This window comes from Equus quagga, chromosome 1 (genome assembly GCF_021613505.1).
Source record: "Equus quagga isolate Etosha38 chromosome 1, UCLA_HA_Equagga_1.0, whole genome shotgun sequence".
Taxonomy (NCBI): Eukaryota; Metazoa; Chordata; class Mammalia; order Perissodactyla; family Equidae; genus Equus; species Equus quagga.
Window position 1 is genome coordinate 96,126,118 of NC_060267.1, and position 13,073 is coordinate 96,139,190.

Consider the following 13,073-nt stretch of genomic DNA (forward strand, 5'->3'; position numbering starts at 1 on the left):
CTCCGCGCGCTCCCTCCCGCCCTCCGCGCGCTCCCTCCCGCCCTCCGCGCGCTCCCTCCCGCCCTCCGCGCGCTCCCTCCCGCCCTCCGGCCTGTCCTGCGCAGGCCGGCTCTCCGCGACCCGCCGGCCATGGTGAACTTGGGACTGTCCCGGGTGGACGACGCCGTGGCCGCCAAGCACCCGGTGAGCAGGCCGGCCTGAGACGCGGCCCCGGACCCAGGACCTGACCTGAGCGGGGCGGGGGGCTCGGCGGGGGTGCCCTTGTCAGGGAAGAGGGGCAGAGAGGGAGTACCCTCTTGCTGTGAGGATCGGGGCGTCCCGGGTGGGCGTGGGGGCAGATGGGATGTGTCCCAGCCCCCGGGGCCTCACGACGAGTGGTCCCCTGCCCCACCGTCAGAGTGTGCCCAAAGGAAGCAGGGAGGGACGGTGACGGAAGAGGGAGGGGAACTGAGCCTTCACCCCCCGCCCCCGTCCCAGGGCCTCGGGGAGTATGCTGCGTGCCAGTCGAACGCTTTCATGAAGGGCGTTTTCACCTTTGTCACAGGTAGGCTGGGTCCAGGTGTCCTGGGGTGTGGAGACCTCACCCTCCTGTCTCACCCTGACTCCTCAGCAGGTGGCGCCAGGTTGCCTGTCTGCAGGTGCTGGGAGCCCGGCAGGTGGGCGGCACTCAGGCTGCGCCCAGGTGGTCCCCAGGCCAGCCCTGTGGACAGGCTGGCTGATGGGGACTGTGGCTCTTGACAGGCAGTGGTGTGACTTTCGGCCTGCAGATGTTCATTCAGAGGAAGTTTCCGTACCCCTTTCAGTGGAACGTGCTGGTGGCCGTGGGTGGGTACTCTGTGCCTGGGGCCCCTGAAATGCACCCGAGCTGCCGGAGGTGACCCTGCCTCTGAAGCCGGGGTGGGTGCCTTCGCGCGGGGCGGGGGGTGGCTGTGGCTCCCGGCATCCCTGCCTCCTGAGATGGGGCCTCAGTTCCCAGTGGGAGCCCTGCCTGAACCCACCACCACCATCTGCCCAGAAGAAGCCTGTGCCCAGGTTTCCTTTCCCTGAGAAGTGCAGAGGCCCAGGCCCCCCAGCCCACCGGCCCCTGCCCCCTGCTCCCCAGTTGCAGGCTCAGTGGCCAGCTACTGGGTGACCCGAGTGGAGTCACAGAAATGCAGCAACCTCTGGCTCTTCCTGGAGACGGGGCAGCTCCCCAAAGACACAGGCACAGGTGAGAGGCCTGGGGACAGCGGGACACAGAACCTGAGACTCCAGGGCCCAGAGTTTTAGGCAGGCAAGCCCGGGGCCCAAGGTGCAGGCTGACAGGGCCTCTCCCCTCTGGCCTGTCCCCTCACCATGCACATCCTGGGGGGGCAGGTGTGGCAGTGCACACAGCAGACAGACCTTCCTGAGCCTCGTGTGTAGGAAGAAGACCCAGGAGGAGCTGGGCGGCCCTGGGATGGGGGAGTGCAGAGTGAGGCGTGTGGGCACCCCAAGAGCAGCAACTGATTGATCTCAAGCCTGGCTGCTGCTGGCGTCCTTGTTACAGGCCTCAGTTTTTGCCACAGTAAAATGGGTGCAGGGACCATGAGCAGCTTTAGGGTATGGTTCCAGCTGTCACCTGTTGCCTCTTGCAGATCAGCGCAGCTAGCAGAGCTCCAGCCGGGGCGCAGAAGACCTGGGCCGGAGAGTTCTAGAACATGGCCTGCAGCATCTCCACACCCCAGGCTGCCCTCCCCCACCACAAAGGCCTTCCACATACCCTAAGTGCCCCCACCATGTCCCCTGCACACAAGCACAGGCAGGTGTGCCAGGCCCGTGCAGACCGTCCCTGCCCCAAGCCTGGGCCCTGCCCAGGTCAAGCCAGAAAGGACGGCGGGAAACGTGGTGGATGCTGAGAGCCGAGAGCATCATCCCTGTCTCATGCACGCATTTGGGGGCAGCAGCTCTGGGGCGCGTGGTGGAGGGGCTTCTGTACCTTTGGTGCTCTGACACCCCCTTTCTGGGCCCTGCATCCCCCTCAGTCAGAGGTGACGGCTGCTGCTGGGGGTTGTGGGGGTAATAAACACCCTGTTCCCACCTGAATTCTAAAGCAATTGGGAAACTAGTCAAAGCAGCAAGAGAAAGAGTCACATTTCACCTTGGTACCGTACAGCTGACACTGGAGGACGTGCTGGGCAGTTGCTAACAACTGACTCAGAATTAGACACTCCTGTGGGCCCTGTAAGACCATCGAGGCCACTCTACATGGGGCTCTGTTTTCATACAGTGTGGCCTGGAGGAGCATGCCAGACAGAACAGGTGTGTGCCAGTCAGCACCTGGCTCCCAAGAGACAAGGGACAGGAAGTGGCCATGCCACCTGCCTTTCATTTCAACACACTTGTCAGATTGAGTCACTTCTCTCCAGGAGAGGAGCAAGGGAGAGGCAGAGGAGGCCAGAGCTAGCTTACAGGAGCTCTGTCCACGTGGCAGTAAGCAGGCTCTGCCTCCGGCCTTGGGAAGACAGGTGGGAGGACAGGAGCAGACCATGGCCGCAGCAGTCCCTTCCACCTCCCCGTGGGCAAGGCCTGGGCTCAGAGGGAGGGCCGACGGTGAACTTGGACTTTTAGATGGGACTGGACTCACTTTATAAAAACTGGGGAAGGGAGAGGATCTGTGAGAGGTCAGAGGAAGATGGGTGCTGTGACAGCGCATGGCTGAAGGCCATTGTCACGGCTGAACTGTGTGCCCCAAATTCCCATGTTGTAGCCCTAACCCCCAGGACTCCAGAATACGACTGCCTTTGGAGAGGGAGCCTGTAAAGAGCTGATTAAGCTAACGTGAGGGTGGGCCCTGAGCCAGTCTGACTAGTGTGCTCAGAAGAGGAGGCGATTAGGACACAGGTGGGCAGAAGGACGACCACGTGAGGACACAGGGAGAAGACGGCATCTACAAGCCCAGGAGGGGGGCCTCAGGAGGCACCAGCCCTACGACACGTTGATCTTGGACTTGCAGCCTCCGTGATGGGAGACAATAAATTCCCGTTGTGGAAGCCGCCTGTCTGTGGTGCTTTGTCAGGCAGCCCAGCAAACTCACACACCTCAGGTGGGAAAAGCCCATCTGGTGTGCACCCCCTGGAGCCCCAGGCTGTCCCGCACTTGGAGCACACGGCTCTAAGGGGAGCTTGGGCTAGGGGTGCAGAGACGGGGGACTGACCCCTCCTGGAGTAGGGGACATCTAAAGCTAGACCCAGGAATTCTCCAGGGACGTGGAGGTGACCAAGGCGGGCTCCGGGCAGCAGGCGAAGGTCAGGGAGAGATGGGGAGGGAGGGCTGAGGCTGAGGGTCTCACGAGCCAGGTCACCTGGGGTGTGGAGTTTGAACTGGCGGTGGTGTGGGGCAGTGGAGATCTCACAAGGCAGGGAGGGGTCGGAAGCTTTAGGAGGCTCAGTGGAGGGCGGCCTAGGCGGGGAGGGAAGGGGAGAGTGCAGGGGGCCAGAGTCGGGTGCAGTCCCAAGCCACTACCAATCACCTCACTATGGATATAGGTGCCTTGACCCAGGCGGCACTCCTGAACAGGGAGCAGCCACAGACAAGTGTGCAGGGATGACACCGAGGCCGGCTGGGGGCAGGGGTTGGGGGGCTAGGAATTCCAGGGTTCCCTGGGCATTGAGAACCTTGGCCCGCCTCACAATGGGCCGAGATTCAGGGGACAATCTGAGCTGCAGTTCTGCTGAGCAGACCCAGCACAGGGTGGGCGGCAGGTGCAGAGGGCCCCGGGAGGACCCTGCAGGCCGCCATGAAGATGCACAGTGAGGCAGATATGGACGAGCAGATCCAGGAGATGAAGACCATCACTCGACTCCAGGGTCAGCCCGCTGCTGGGGTGGCCAGCTGCCCCCCCACCCCCACGGGGGCTCAGGGGCTCCTGGGGGCAGGACTTTCAGTTTTAACACAGGGACAGTCCAGGGCCAACAGGCTAGTGGCCAGCCTACTGCCCACCCCCCAGACAGAGCCTGGAAAGGGATCAAAGGGGCCTGCCATGCAGGGGGCAGGGGAGAGCAGAAACTGAGGTGCTTCAAGGAGATCTGAAAGCATAGCAGGCCAGGGGAGACAGGAAGAGACCCACCTGCTTCCGTGGCCGGTGGGTCTGGAAGGGATCACAGGACATGTCCATCCCTGGCCTCCACCTCACCCTCCCCACTGCCAGCACGGCTGCTCACTGAGAGCCGTCCAGATGAGCACTGCTGGGCAGCGGAGCCCATGGCCCTGAGCAGGGTTGGGGAAGGAGCATGGTGATGGAGGCAATGTTCTCGTGCCCCTCCACCCGGGCTTCCGTGATGTGGAGCCTCCCCAGACCAGGAATCCTGGCCAGGCCCTTGGCCCACATCCTGGCTGGCCTGTCTCTCGCCCACCCACAGAGCAATGTCGGGCACTGCAGATCCAGGCGGTAAAGGAGAAGACGATCAAGAACAAGGCGACGCTGGCCCTCCTGCGCGGTAACATTCGGCATGGGGCCCAGGACTGGGCTCTGGCCAAGAAGGTGAACAGCCCGCCCCTCCCTGCTCCCCGCCGGCTAGGGGGTGGGGGTGGGCATGTGCTGAAGCAGCCCCACACACACAAGTGGATGGCAGGCTCCTCCTCACCTTGTCCCGCTCTGACACCAACCTTTCTGGAGCCAGGGGGCATCTTCAGGAGGGGCTCCCTGGGACCTCTGCCCTGGGCTCTGGTCACACCAGTGAGCCTGGGGGGCAGGTGCCCCACCACCCACCCCAAAGGGCAGGGCTTGGGGCCTGACTGGGGTCCCTTTCCCAGGTTACCCCCTGCAGCAGGGGTCCCTCCAGCTCTCTGGCCATAAGGTGTCGGCTTTAAAATAAAATAGCCAGTTGTGTTCCCAGCAAAATGAGTTTATTTGGGAATAGCAAAAGAATCACAACTCAGGGCATGCAGACTATGATAAACCACAGGTGAGTCCCGAGAACAAAGCAGGGGAGCTTCCTTTCCTAGACAAGGTGGGAGGGAGTTGGGAGGGGCTGTTCTAAATGAAAGTTCAGTGGAGGAGAGTGAGAGTGCAAGTAAGAGTGCAGGGTGGCAGTGACTTCTCATTGGCTGGGCTGTTGCTGGGCAAGGAGAAAATCTTCCTTCCAACTGCTGGAGCAGCAAAATAGTTGCACCACCGCCTGTCCTAAACTGTAAAGTGAGCTATGATGCTGTGTGCATGATAACTCCTCCTACAGGATTTCCCCACCCCATTTTAAATGAGGCTTCTCTTTATTAATTTTCACATAGGGGAGACCTGGGCTCTCCTCTCCACACCCCCATCGCATGGGTGCTGGAATGGCCCGGATGGGGTCCTGTAGCGCTCTGCCTCCTGTGGCCCGAGGAGCTGGGGTCTTGCTGCTGGGCTAGCACAGGGCAGAAGAAGCCTAGGGACAATGCCTGGGGGGCCGGTGGCTAGGGGAACGCAGAGAGGCCCAGCCCCTCGCTCAGCCGCTGCCGCTGCTCCACAGTACGACCAGTGGACCATCTCCAAGGCCTGCGGGAAGGACGAGCCCATGAGGCTGGCGCACTGCCGCAGCACCATGGAGGTAAGATGGGATCCCTCAGTGCCGCAGCCAGGGCACCCCCCACTAAAGGGCGCCGCGGAGCCGGTCGGGGGCAGAGCGAGTTCCCAACGCTGGAGTCCCTGCGGGGTTGCCGACCCAGGTGGCCCGGGAGAAGCTGCGTAAGTACGTCTTCGACCGCGTGAACGTGCACAACGTGCTGATCCACCTGGTGCGGCGGCGCGGGCAGAAGCTCGAGAGCATGCAGCTGGAGTTGGCTGGCCTGCAGAACCAGCCAGACGCCACCAAGGAGGAGCTGCGCTTGCTGCAGGTGGGGCGGCGGGGCTCCGTGGGAGCGGAGGGGCCTCGCGGCGGGCGGGGCTCCGCGGGAGGGGCGGGGCGGGGCTAGGTGAACAGGACCGACAGCCCAGCCCCTGCCGGCCGGCCTCTGCGCTCTCAGTGCGCTCTCGGGCCGCCCCCAGGTCATCCGCCAGCTGGAGAACAACATCGAAAAGACGATGATCAAGATCACCACAAGCCAGAACATCCACCAGCTGTACGTGAACCTGCTGGATTATCTGAAGAAAGTGAGTCCCCTCACCCGGGCCCCAGGGAGCCCAGCTGGCCGGAGGGGCGGGGTCTGCGGCCCCGGCCTGTGCGCCAGGGCTGGGATCTCTCATGGCGCGGGAGCCTCCAGGGCAGGGCGCCCCAGGCCTGCAGCTTTCCTCCGGGCTGGATCACCCAGGAGGACTGAGCTGCTTTGGGCGCCAGCTGAGCAGGGGCACCGCGGACCTGGAAAAGTTCTTTCAAGAACGTGGCGTCTGTCACTCTGAAAGGCCTCTCACGGGGTGTGAGAATTGTTGGGTCTTCTTGCATGTATACGGTAGTTTAGTGTGCTTTTATTCTGCCTTGTCATCTCTCAGTGCCTGGCCTCCGAGGGCAGGCGCTGCGCCCTGCACCCTCCCAAAGTCGCCTAACATCGTGCAGGGCAAGCCACCTCTGAGCAGGCCAGTGACTGGGGCCTGCTGCCTGCCTCTCTGAGCCAGTGCCCTGCTCCCTGCGGCGCAGGCCAGGAGGAGGCCTCCAGGGGCCATGAACCCCACTGTGAGGCAAGACCTCTTCACGTAGGCCGCCCTTGGCCCCCACACAGCAGAGCACAGGCGCCTGCCACAGGCCAGGTAGACGGTAGATGGGAGGAGGAGGAAGAGAGGAGGGCCCAAGGGTGGGTGCCAGGGACAGAGAGGGAAGCCCCTCAAACTCCCTCATCCTGAGGCTGGGGGAGGGAGACAGGAAGTGTGGTTGGGAGGAGGGTGTGGGGGGCTGAGTGGGCACTGCAGCTCTCACGGCTGGGTCACAGCCCCCCAGATCTTGCCCGTGGCCCCCAGAGCTGGGTGGTGCACAGCCTCCTCCTCCCACATGTCCCTCCACCTCGGCCCCCTGGTCCTGGAGACTCAGCTGGAGGCTCTGCCCCCCTGCCCTTCCTGGGCCCTCCTCACACCCCTTCCCACGCTGACTGCACTCAGGGTCCTGTCCCTCCTTCACCTGGGCACATTATGTCCCCTCAGGGGCACCTTATTATCTTTTCAGAACATACGCTTTTTTTTTTTTTATAACTCCTCTGGTCATCCACATTTTTAAAAAAACAGCGAAGATTCTACATTGTAGTAATTAACAATAAAATACTAAGAGCCAAGATATCTTGGACATTTGTGAACCTGGCCCTGTGTAAATACATTATACCTTCTCAACCGATCCTGACAGCAACCTTCTGAAGGAGCCATTATCACATTTCTGTGGATGGGGACCCTCAGAGAGGTTAAGTGGCTTTCCCAAGGTCCCACAGCTGGCTGGTCAGGATGGCCTTGGCCTTGAGCCCTCAGTCTCTGACCTTCTGCTTCACTTCAAACAGCAGCCGCTCCCAAACAGTGGGTCTCCCAGGTTTCACAGTCACCTCTCACATGGTGGGACAGCCATCACAGCCTCCTCGGAAGTGCCTCTGGGCCGTCACCCTGGGTAGCAAAAAAGCCCACCAAGAGGATGCTGTCTGCTCCTCCCAAAACACTTCCTTTCATGTGCTCTGTGCCTGGCTGGGGGCTGGGGCCACAGGCCAGACCCATCACTGTCCTCGGGGCTCACAGGGTCTGGGGTAAGGGGTGGGGGGCAGGCATGGTCCACTCTAGGGGCCAGCAGAGAACTAGGGCGGGGCCAGGGAAGCGAGCACGGAACGAGGCAGCATGTGGCTGGCCCTCAGGCTCAGTGCCCGCCTGCCCCTTTCCGTGCAGGAGCTGGCAGGATACCCCACAGAGCTGGACAAGCTGCAGAATCTTGTGTGTGACTACTGCTCGGAACTGTCAGATATGACAGTCATGTCCCAAGATGCCATGATGATTACAGATGAGGTCAAGGTGAGCTCAGGTCCCAGGGCTGGGGGCCCTGCAGGGCTCTCTCTCAGACCTCTCTGGCCTGGGGTCCATCAGGACACCCCACTGCCCACACTACCTGCCCGTACTGCCAGCCTGCTCTGCTCACACACTGTGACCCTGGACAGAGCAGGTCCCCCTGGGCCCAGAAGCCCTGAGGTTGATGGAGGAGGGAGAGAACTGGTCTGGCCTGGGCAGGGGACACCATTCACCCTGTCTGTGCCAAGGCCCCTGCAAGGCAGGCATGCCTGTCCTCCTGAAGCTCATCCAGCAGTCTGTGAAGAAAGACCACAGGGCCTCTGGCCAGCGCTGCAGAGAGAGGTGTGGGTGCCATGGGGCCACCCTGGGGCACGAACCTGCTCGGGGAGGTGGCACTTGGGGGGTGGGGGACTCTCTTTTGAGGTATGGCGGTCTGAGCCCTGGAGGAGGAAAGACAACAAAGGTCGTGGGGCTGAACAGAGCCAGAAAAAGGCATGAGCAGCTGGAGCCAAGGAGCTGCTGAGGAATGGAGCCTGTGAGCCGGCCAAGGCAGTGGAGCGACTGGGGCTTAGGTGTCAGCCCCCAAGCCAACCTGCAGCCCTGGGAAGAGATAGAGGGAGATGGGATCAGATTTGTGTTTCAAAACGGGCACGCCCTGGCTGCAGAGACTGGAGGGGACCAGGGCCAAGATGCTGGTCACTTGGGCCAGACCAGGGGTAGATTTGGGTGACCAAATGCAGATGGAGCCAAGAAGCGTTTAAGAGATCACCCTGATGAGATCTGGCGCTAAGTTAGTTGTGGACAGTGAGGGAGAAAGCAGCGTCCAGGAAGTGTACACAGGCATAGATGACAATGGATTTAGCCACCAAAGCTGGACGCGCTGGAGGAGACCAGGTCTGGCGAACGATGATGAGTTCGTTTTTAGACACATGGAATCTACTTTAGTGAGTTCTAGGTAGAGCTGGCCCGGAGGCAGCAGAAAGCCTGGGCTGGAGAGAGAAATCCGTTAGGTACATGGGAGTTGGGTCCGCGAGCTGTGGCTGCAGCAGGGGAGGAGTGTAACGCCATGGGAGGCCTGCGTGCCACTAAGGGCCAGATGGGGGGTGCATCCTGAGAGGACGGCCAAAAGGAAGGAGGACGGTAAAGGCTGGCAGGCACCGGCGTTTTAGGAAGAAGGGTGTGGCCAGCAGGCTCGAATGGTATTCCCAAATCTAGGAAGATGGGGACTGAGACCGACTGCTGGATTTAGCACCACGAGAGGCCTTGGTGAGACAGACCCCTGCCCGCCTCCCTGTGTCCCCAGATGAACATGAGGCAAGGGGAGGCGACCTTCATTGAGGAGCGGCGGGCACGGGAGAACCGTCTCAACCAGCAGAAGAAGCTGATTGACAAGATCCACACCAAGGAGACCAGTGAGAGGTACCGCCGGGTGAGTCCCCGCCAGGCCGGCCACTGGGCACAGCCCCACCACGACCCCCACTGCAGCGCGAGGACAGTTGGGGTGGCCTACTGCCTGGCAGAGGCCACTGCTCACCTCCTCCTCCCCATCCCATCAGGGCCGGCAGGACCTGGACTTCCCATCCAATATAATGAGCACAGAAACCCTGAAAGGTAAGTGCTCAGTTCCCTCCCCATCCCCAGCCAGGGTCCCCAGAGCCCAGCACTGGCTCTGCCATCCAGTCAGGTCACCATGAGGCCAGGTGTAGCCTGCAGTGGCTGGGGTGAGGGAGACAGACGAGCCCCCATCGCTGCCCGGCTACACCTGCAGAGGCTGAGCGCTGCAGCCACAGCATGCGCTTCAAGGTGCTGCTACCAGCTTTGGGCTCACAGCCAAGTGCAGCTGGACCCTGGCTTCTCAGCTGTAAAATGCACTCGGCCATGCTGTCTCCTCGCACTCCAGGGGCCCGGTGACCGTGACTCCTCAGAAAAGATGAGGAGTCCCAGCCACCTCTGAGAAATGCCACTAAGCCCCACTGTGCCAGGCTGCTTCCAGTCCTCCTCTGGATGGAGCCGCCCTGGGGCATCCCTGAAGGGCCGGCCAAGGAGAGAGCAGGCTACCTGATGGGTACCTGGGTACCCCCCTCTTGGGTGGCCTCCCCTGATGACTGGGCATGTACAGAGGCATCCAGTGGCCTCGGGCAGAGCTCCCACGCCATTCCTGCATGCTGGCCCCTTCCCTTCTGCTGTGCCCAGTGAGAAGAAGAGACACCTCCAAGGGTGATATCGAATACCAGACGGACGTGACTGCTTTGGTGGAGAAAGTCAAGACCGCTGTGCGGTGCTCCCACCTCTGGGTACTGCTCCCTGTTACTCCTGGGGCATGGGTGGGAGGGCAGCTGGGGGCCCTACCCCAGCCCAAGGCCAGGCAGAGCTGGACCAGGGTCTGCAGGCACCTTTTGAATGAATGGACACACAAAGCTGCAGCCCCCACGGCTCCGAGTAGAGGCACTCCTGGGATGTGGCTGGCATATCCAAGCTACCCTCCTACTGGAATGTGAGGATCCAAATGCCGAGGGCACAGCCTGCCCTTCCAAGCTGACAGCGTCATAATGAGCAGCTTCCTCTCCACCTGCCCCCTTTATGCTAATCCGACCTGGGTTTATTATGAGTAAGCCTTCAGCTCCTGTCCATGGCCCTGACATAAGCTTGACCATCCTTGGAGAAGTGACTCAAAGCCATGCAGTCTCTCAGTGGTGGTCTCCTTGTCTCTACCTTGGGGTTATCTTCCCTGTCTGCTTGTTGTGAGAGTTACCTGCAATGACACACATAAAGTCCTTCACCCAATGGCTGGTTCCTTGCAAGCTCTCAGTGCCCAGCCATGGTCAACATCATTACTAATCACTGGGCAGGACCCAGAAGAAACCAGTTCTATGGGGCCCCCGGCCTTCTGGCCCACACCTGCTTCTGTCCCCACTGGCCTGGCCAGGACATCGCTGGCAGGTTCCTGGCTCAGAAGAACACGGAGGATAACCTGGAGCTGCAGATGGAGGACTGTGAGGAGAGGCGGGCACAGTTGGAGGCCTTGATGAAGAAGCTGGAACTAGAGGAGGCCATACTCAAGTTCCACCAGACACCCAGCTCCATCAGGTACCCCAGGGAGGCCCCTGCCTTTTCTGAGGCCAGGCTTGCAGCTGAGTGTCCCCATAGCCAGGAAGCCCACGAGTGCTCTGCAGATGAGCTGTGGAGACCCCGCTGGGGGACTGCACATGCCTACATCTGAGCTCCTGGGCCACTGAATCTAGCACGGCACCCAGCTCAAGACCCCGGCTGCCTTGCCCTTGGGGTTGTGCCACCTCCCACCCCATTGTCCCCAACAGCTTTAAGTCCATTGAGAAGAAAATGAGGGACATGCTGAAGGAGGAGGAAGACAGGCTGCAGCTGGCTCATGCCAGCATGACCAAGAGCCAGAGGTTACTGCTGACCATCCAGATGGGCATCGACAACCTCTACATCCGGCTGATTGGCATTACCCTGCCCAGGGCCCAGGTACCAGCCAGAGTGGGTAGGAGCCGCCTGCACAGAGGGTCCCTGGGACGGGCCAGAGGGGAGACGAGACCCTCCTCCTGGCCTACAGAAAGAAGTGGTGCCCTTCAGCACCCTCGATGTGAACAGCAAGCTGGCGTACTGCGAGGGAAAGCTCCTGTACCTGGCGGACAGAGTGCAGGTGTTGTCTAGGACTGAGGAGGTAGCCCTGGGCTGGCAGGGCGCGGGAGGGCAGTGCCTATGCATTCCATGTTCCCTCGGAGCTGACAGTCCCCTGTGCCCTGCAGATCAACACAAAGGTGAGGGACGCCCTGGAGTCCTCGACTCTGAAGGAGAGGCAGAACACCAGGATCACCTTCGAGGGCCTGGAGGAGGATATGATAGGTACAGGCTGGGGGCCAGGCAGAGGGATGGTCTGGGCTGTGTGGAGGCAGAGGTTGGAGATGGTGCTTGCTCCATCTGACCAGGGCAGCCTGGAGGGACAGTGGGGGCTACAGGGACGTAGAGCGTGTGTCAGTTGTACCCACAGGTTTTAATTTATGGAGGTGTCTTAGTGAGGACATGGAGAGGCTAATGCCATTGAAAGGAGAATTTTTAATATTTTCTACACAGGGGAGCACAGTGCCGGGCAGGAGGCAGAGGGGGCGAGGGGAAGGCCTAGGCCAGAGCCTTCATTGGGGTTTCTGCGGGAAGTGCAAGGCAGGGCAGGTACACAGTTTAAGATTGGTCGTGTGAATAATTCCTGCGGGCTTGGAGCATAGGGGCTGTCCCCAGTTGCCTGGTACCTGGCCCCGGGTCGATTTAGGCAGGGGAATAGTGGCTTGGCGTGAGTTTGATAGAGGAGGTGGTCGGGGCTGTGGTTTCTGGATTGGTTGGTCTGCATGAAAGACACGCCCAGGGGCAAGCCCTCTGCTGACTCTTAAGCACTGGCTAGCCCTGGGAGCGCGGTGTGTCCCCGGTCTGTAAGACCCCAAATGCCAGAAAATCAGGAACAGGAAAAGTAAGAAAATTAAGTGAGTACCTTGCCTGTGAATGAATGAGCGCCAAAAGACAAATCTAGAATCAGAAACCTCCGTTAGAGAGGGGCTTCGAGCGCGGCCCCCGTCCTCCTCGCCTTCCTCTCTAGAAACCTTCCAGTTCGCCGACGTGGACCACAGCTACGTCCCCTCGCGGGCCGAGATCAAGAGGCAGGCCCAGGGGCTGATCGAGGGGAAGCTCAAGGCGGCCAAGAAGAAGAAGAAGTGACCCGGAGGAGGAGGAGGAGCCCCTTCCCCGTCCCCCCGCCTGCGTCCACTGTTTTACACAATAAAGCATTTTTCCAGGACTCCTGGGGGCCCCGGGGAGACAGGCGTCTCAGAGAAAATGGGTCTGGGGGACGCAGACGTGGGAGGTCACGTCAGGAAGTCTGCGAGAAGGTGGGATGTTGGCCGTGGATGTGGGCCCCGGAGTTGAGGCGTGAGGGCGGGGAGGGGGGAAGCGGGCGGAGAGGCGGACAGGTCTGGGCTGATCTGAAAGTCCGGGGGCGGCTCCGAAAGCAGGACGACCGAGCCCATCGTCCTGCGCATGCGCGCACCCCCGTGGCCCTCGCGGCGCCCCTTAGCCGCGCAGCCCCCACGCATGCGCGCAATCCCGTGGCCCTCGTGGCACCCCGTAGCCTCACGCCCCGCCCAGGCAGCGCCAAGATGGCAGC

General features: G+C 61.2%; 2 protein-coding genes across 6 annotated transcripts; both read left to right on the forward strand.

Moving 5' to 3' along the window:
* The first annotated feature begins 26 nt into the window (after positions 1 to 26).
* TMEM141 (transmembrane protein 141) lies at positions 27 to 2,064 on the forward strand. The gene is made up of 5 exons (XM_046655956.1): positions 27 to 183; positions 478 to 544; positions 742 to 825; positions 1,103 to 1,210; positions 1,617 to 2,064. The coding sequence occupies exons 1-5, from the start codon at positions 130 to 132 to the stop codon at positions 1,628 to 1,630; spliced, it is 327 nt and encodes a 108-aa protein (XP_046511912.1). The 5' UTR covers positions 27 to 129; the 3' UTR covers positions 1,631 to 2,064.
* A 141-nt stretch (positions 2,065 to 2,205) lies between these two features.
* Positions 2,206 to 12,853, forward strand: CCDC183 (coiled-coil domain containing 183). Of its 5 annotated transcripts, XM_046655934.1 has the most exons (14): positions 2,206 to 3,827; positions 4,380 to 4,501; positions 5,469 to 5,546; positions 5,665 to 5,832; positions 5,984 to 6,088; positions 7,784 to 7,906; positions 9,204 to 9,329; positions 9,457 to 9,511; positions 10,094 to 10,194; positions 10,827 to 10,987; positions 11,218 to 11,386; positions 11,475 to 11,585; positions 11,671 to 11,767; positions 12,510 to 12,843. In XM_046655934.1, exons 1-14 carry the CDS (start codon positions 3,758 to 3,760, stop codon positions 12,626 to 12,628), a joined length of 1,605 nt encoding a protein of 534 aa, XP_046511890.1. In that variant the 5' UTR covers positions 2,206 to 3,757; the 3' UTR covers positions 12,629 to 12,843. The 5 variants fall into 5 exon arrangements, with proteins under 5 accessions (XP_046511890.1, XP_046511862.1, XP_046511875.1 ...); XM_046655906.1 differs by lacking the exon at positions 2,206 to 3,827 and having other exon boundaries at positions 4,414 to 4,501; positions 5,248 to 5,546; positions 12,510 to 12,829; XM_046655910.1 differs by lacking the exons at positions 2,206 to 3,827; positions 4,380 to 4,501 and having other exon boundaries at positions 4,869 to 5,546; positions 11,475 to 11,564; positions 12,510 to 12,840.
* Positions 12,854 to 13,073: the final 220 nt, after the last annotated feature.

Coding starts and splice junctions, on each gene's coding strand:
- TMEM141 (XM_046655956.1), top strand. CDS start 130: ATGGTGAACTTGGGACTGTCCCGGGTGGACGACGCCGTGGCCGCCAAG. Junction 184..477: donor CCGTGGCCGCCAAGCACCCG/GTGAGCAGGCCG, acceptor CCCCCGTCCCAG/GGCCTCGGGGAGTATGCTGC. Junction 826..1,102: donor GAACGTGCTGGTGGCCGTGG/GTGGGTACTCTG, acceptor CCTGCTCCCCAG/TTGCAGGCTCAGTGGCCAGC.
- CCDC183 (XM_046655934.1), top strand. CDS start 3,758: ATGAAGATGCACAGTGAGGCAGATATGGACGAGCAGATCCAGGAGATG. Junction 5,547..5,664: donor ACTGCCGCAGCACCATGGAG/GTAAGATGGGAT, acceptor TTGCCGACCCAG/GTGGCCCGGGAGAAGCTGCG. Junction 10,988..11,217: donor CAGACACCCAGCTCCATCAG/GTACCCCAGGGA, acceptor TGTCCCCAACAG/CTTTAAGTCCATTGAGAAGA.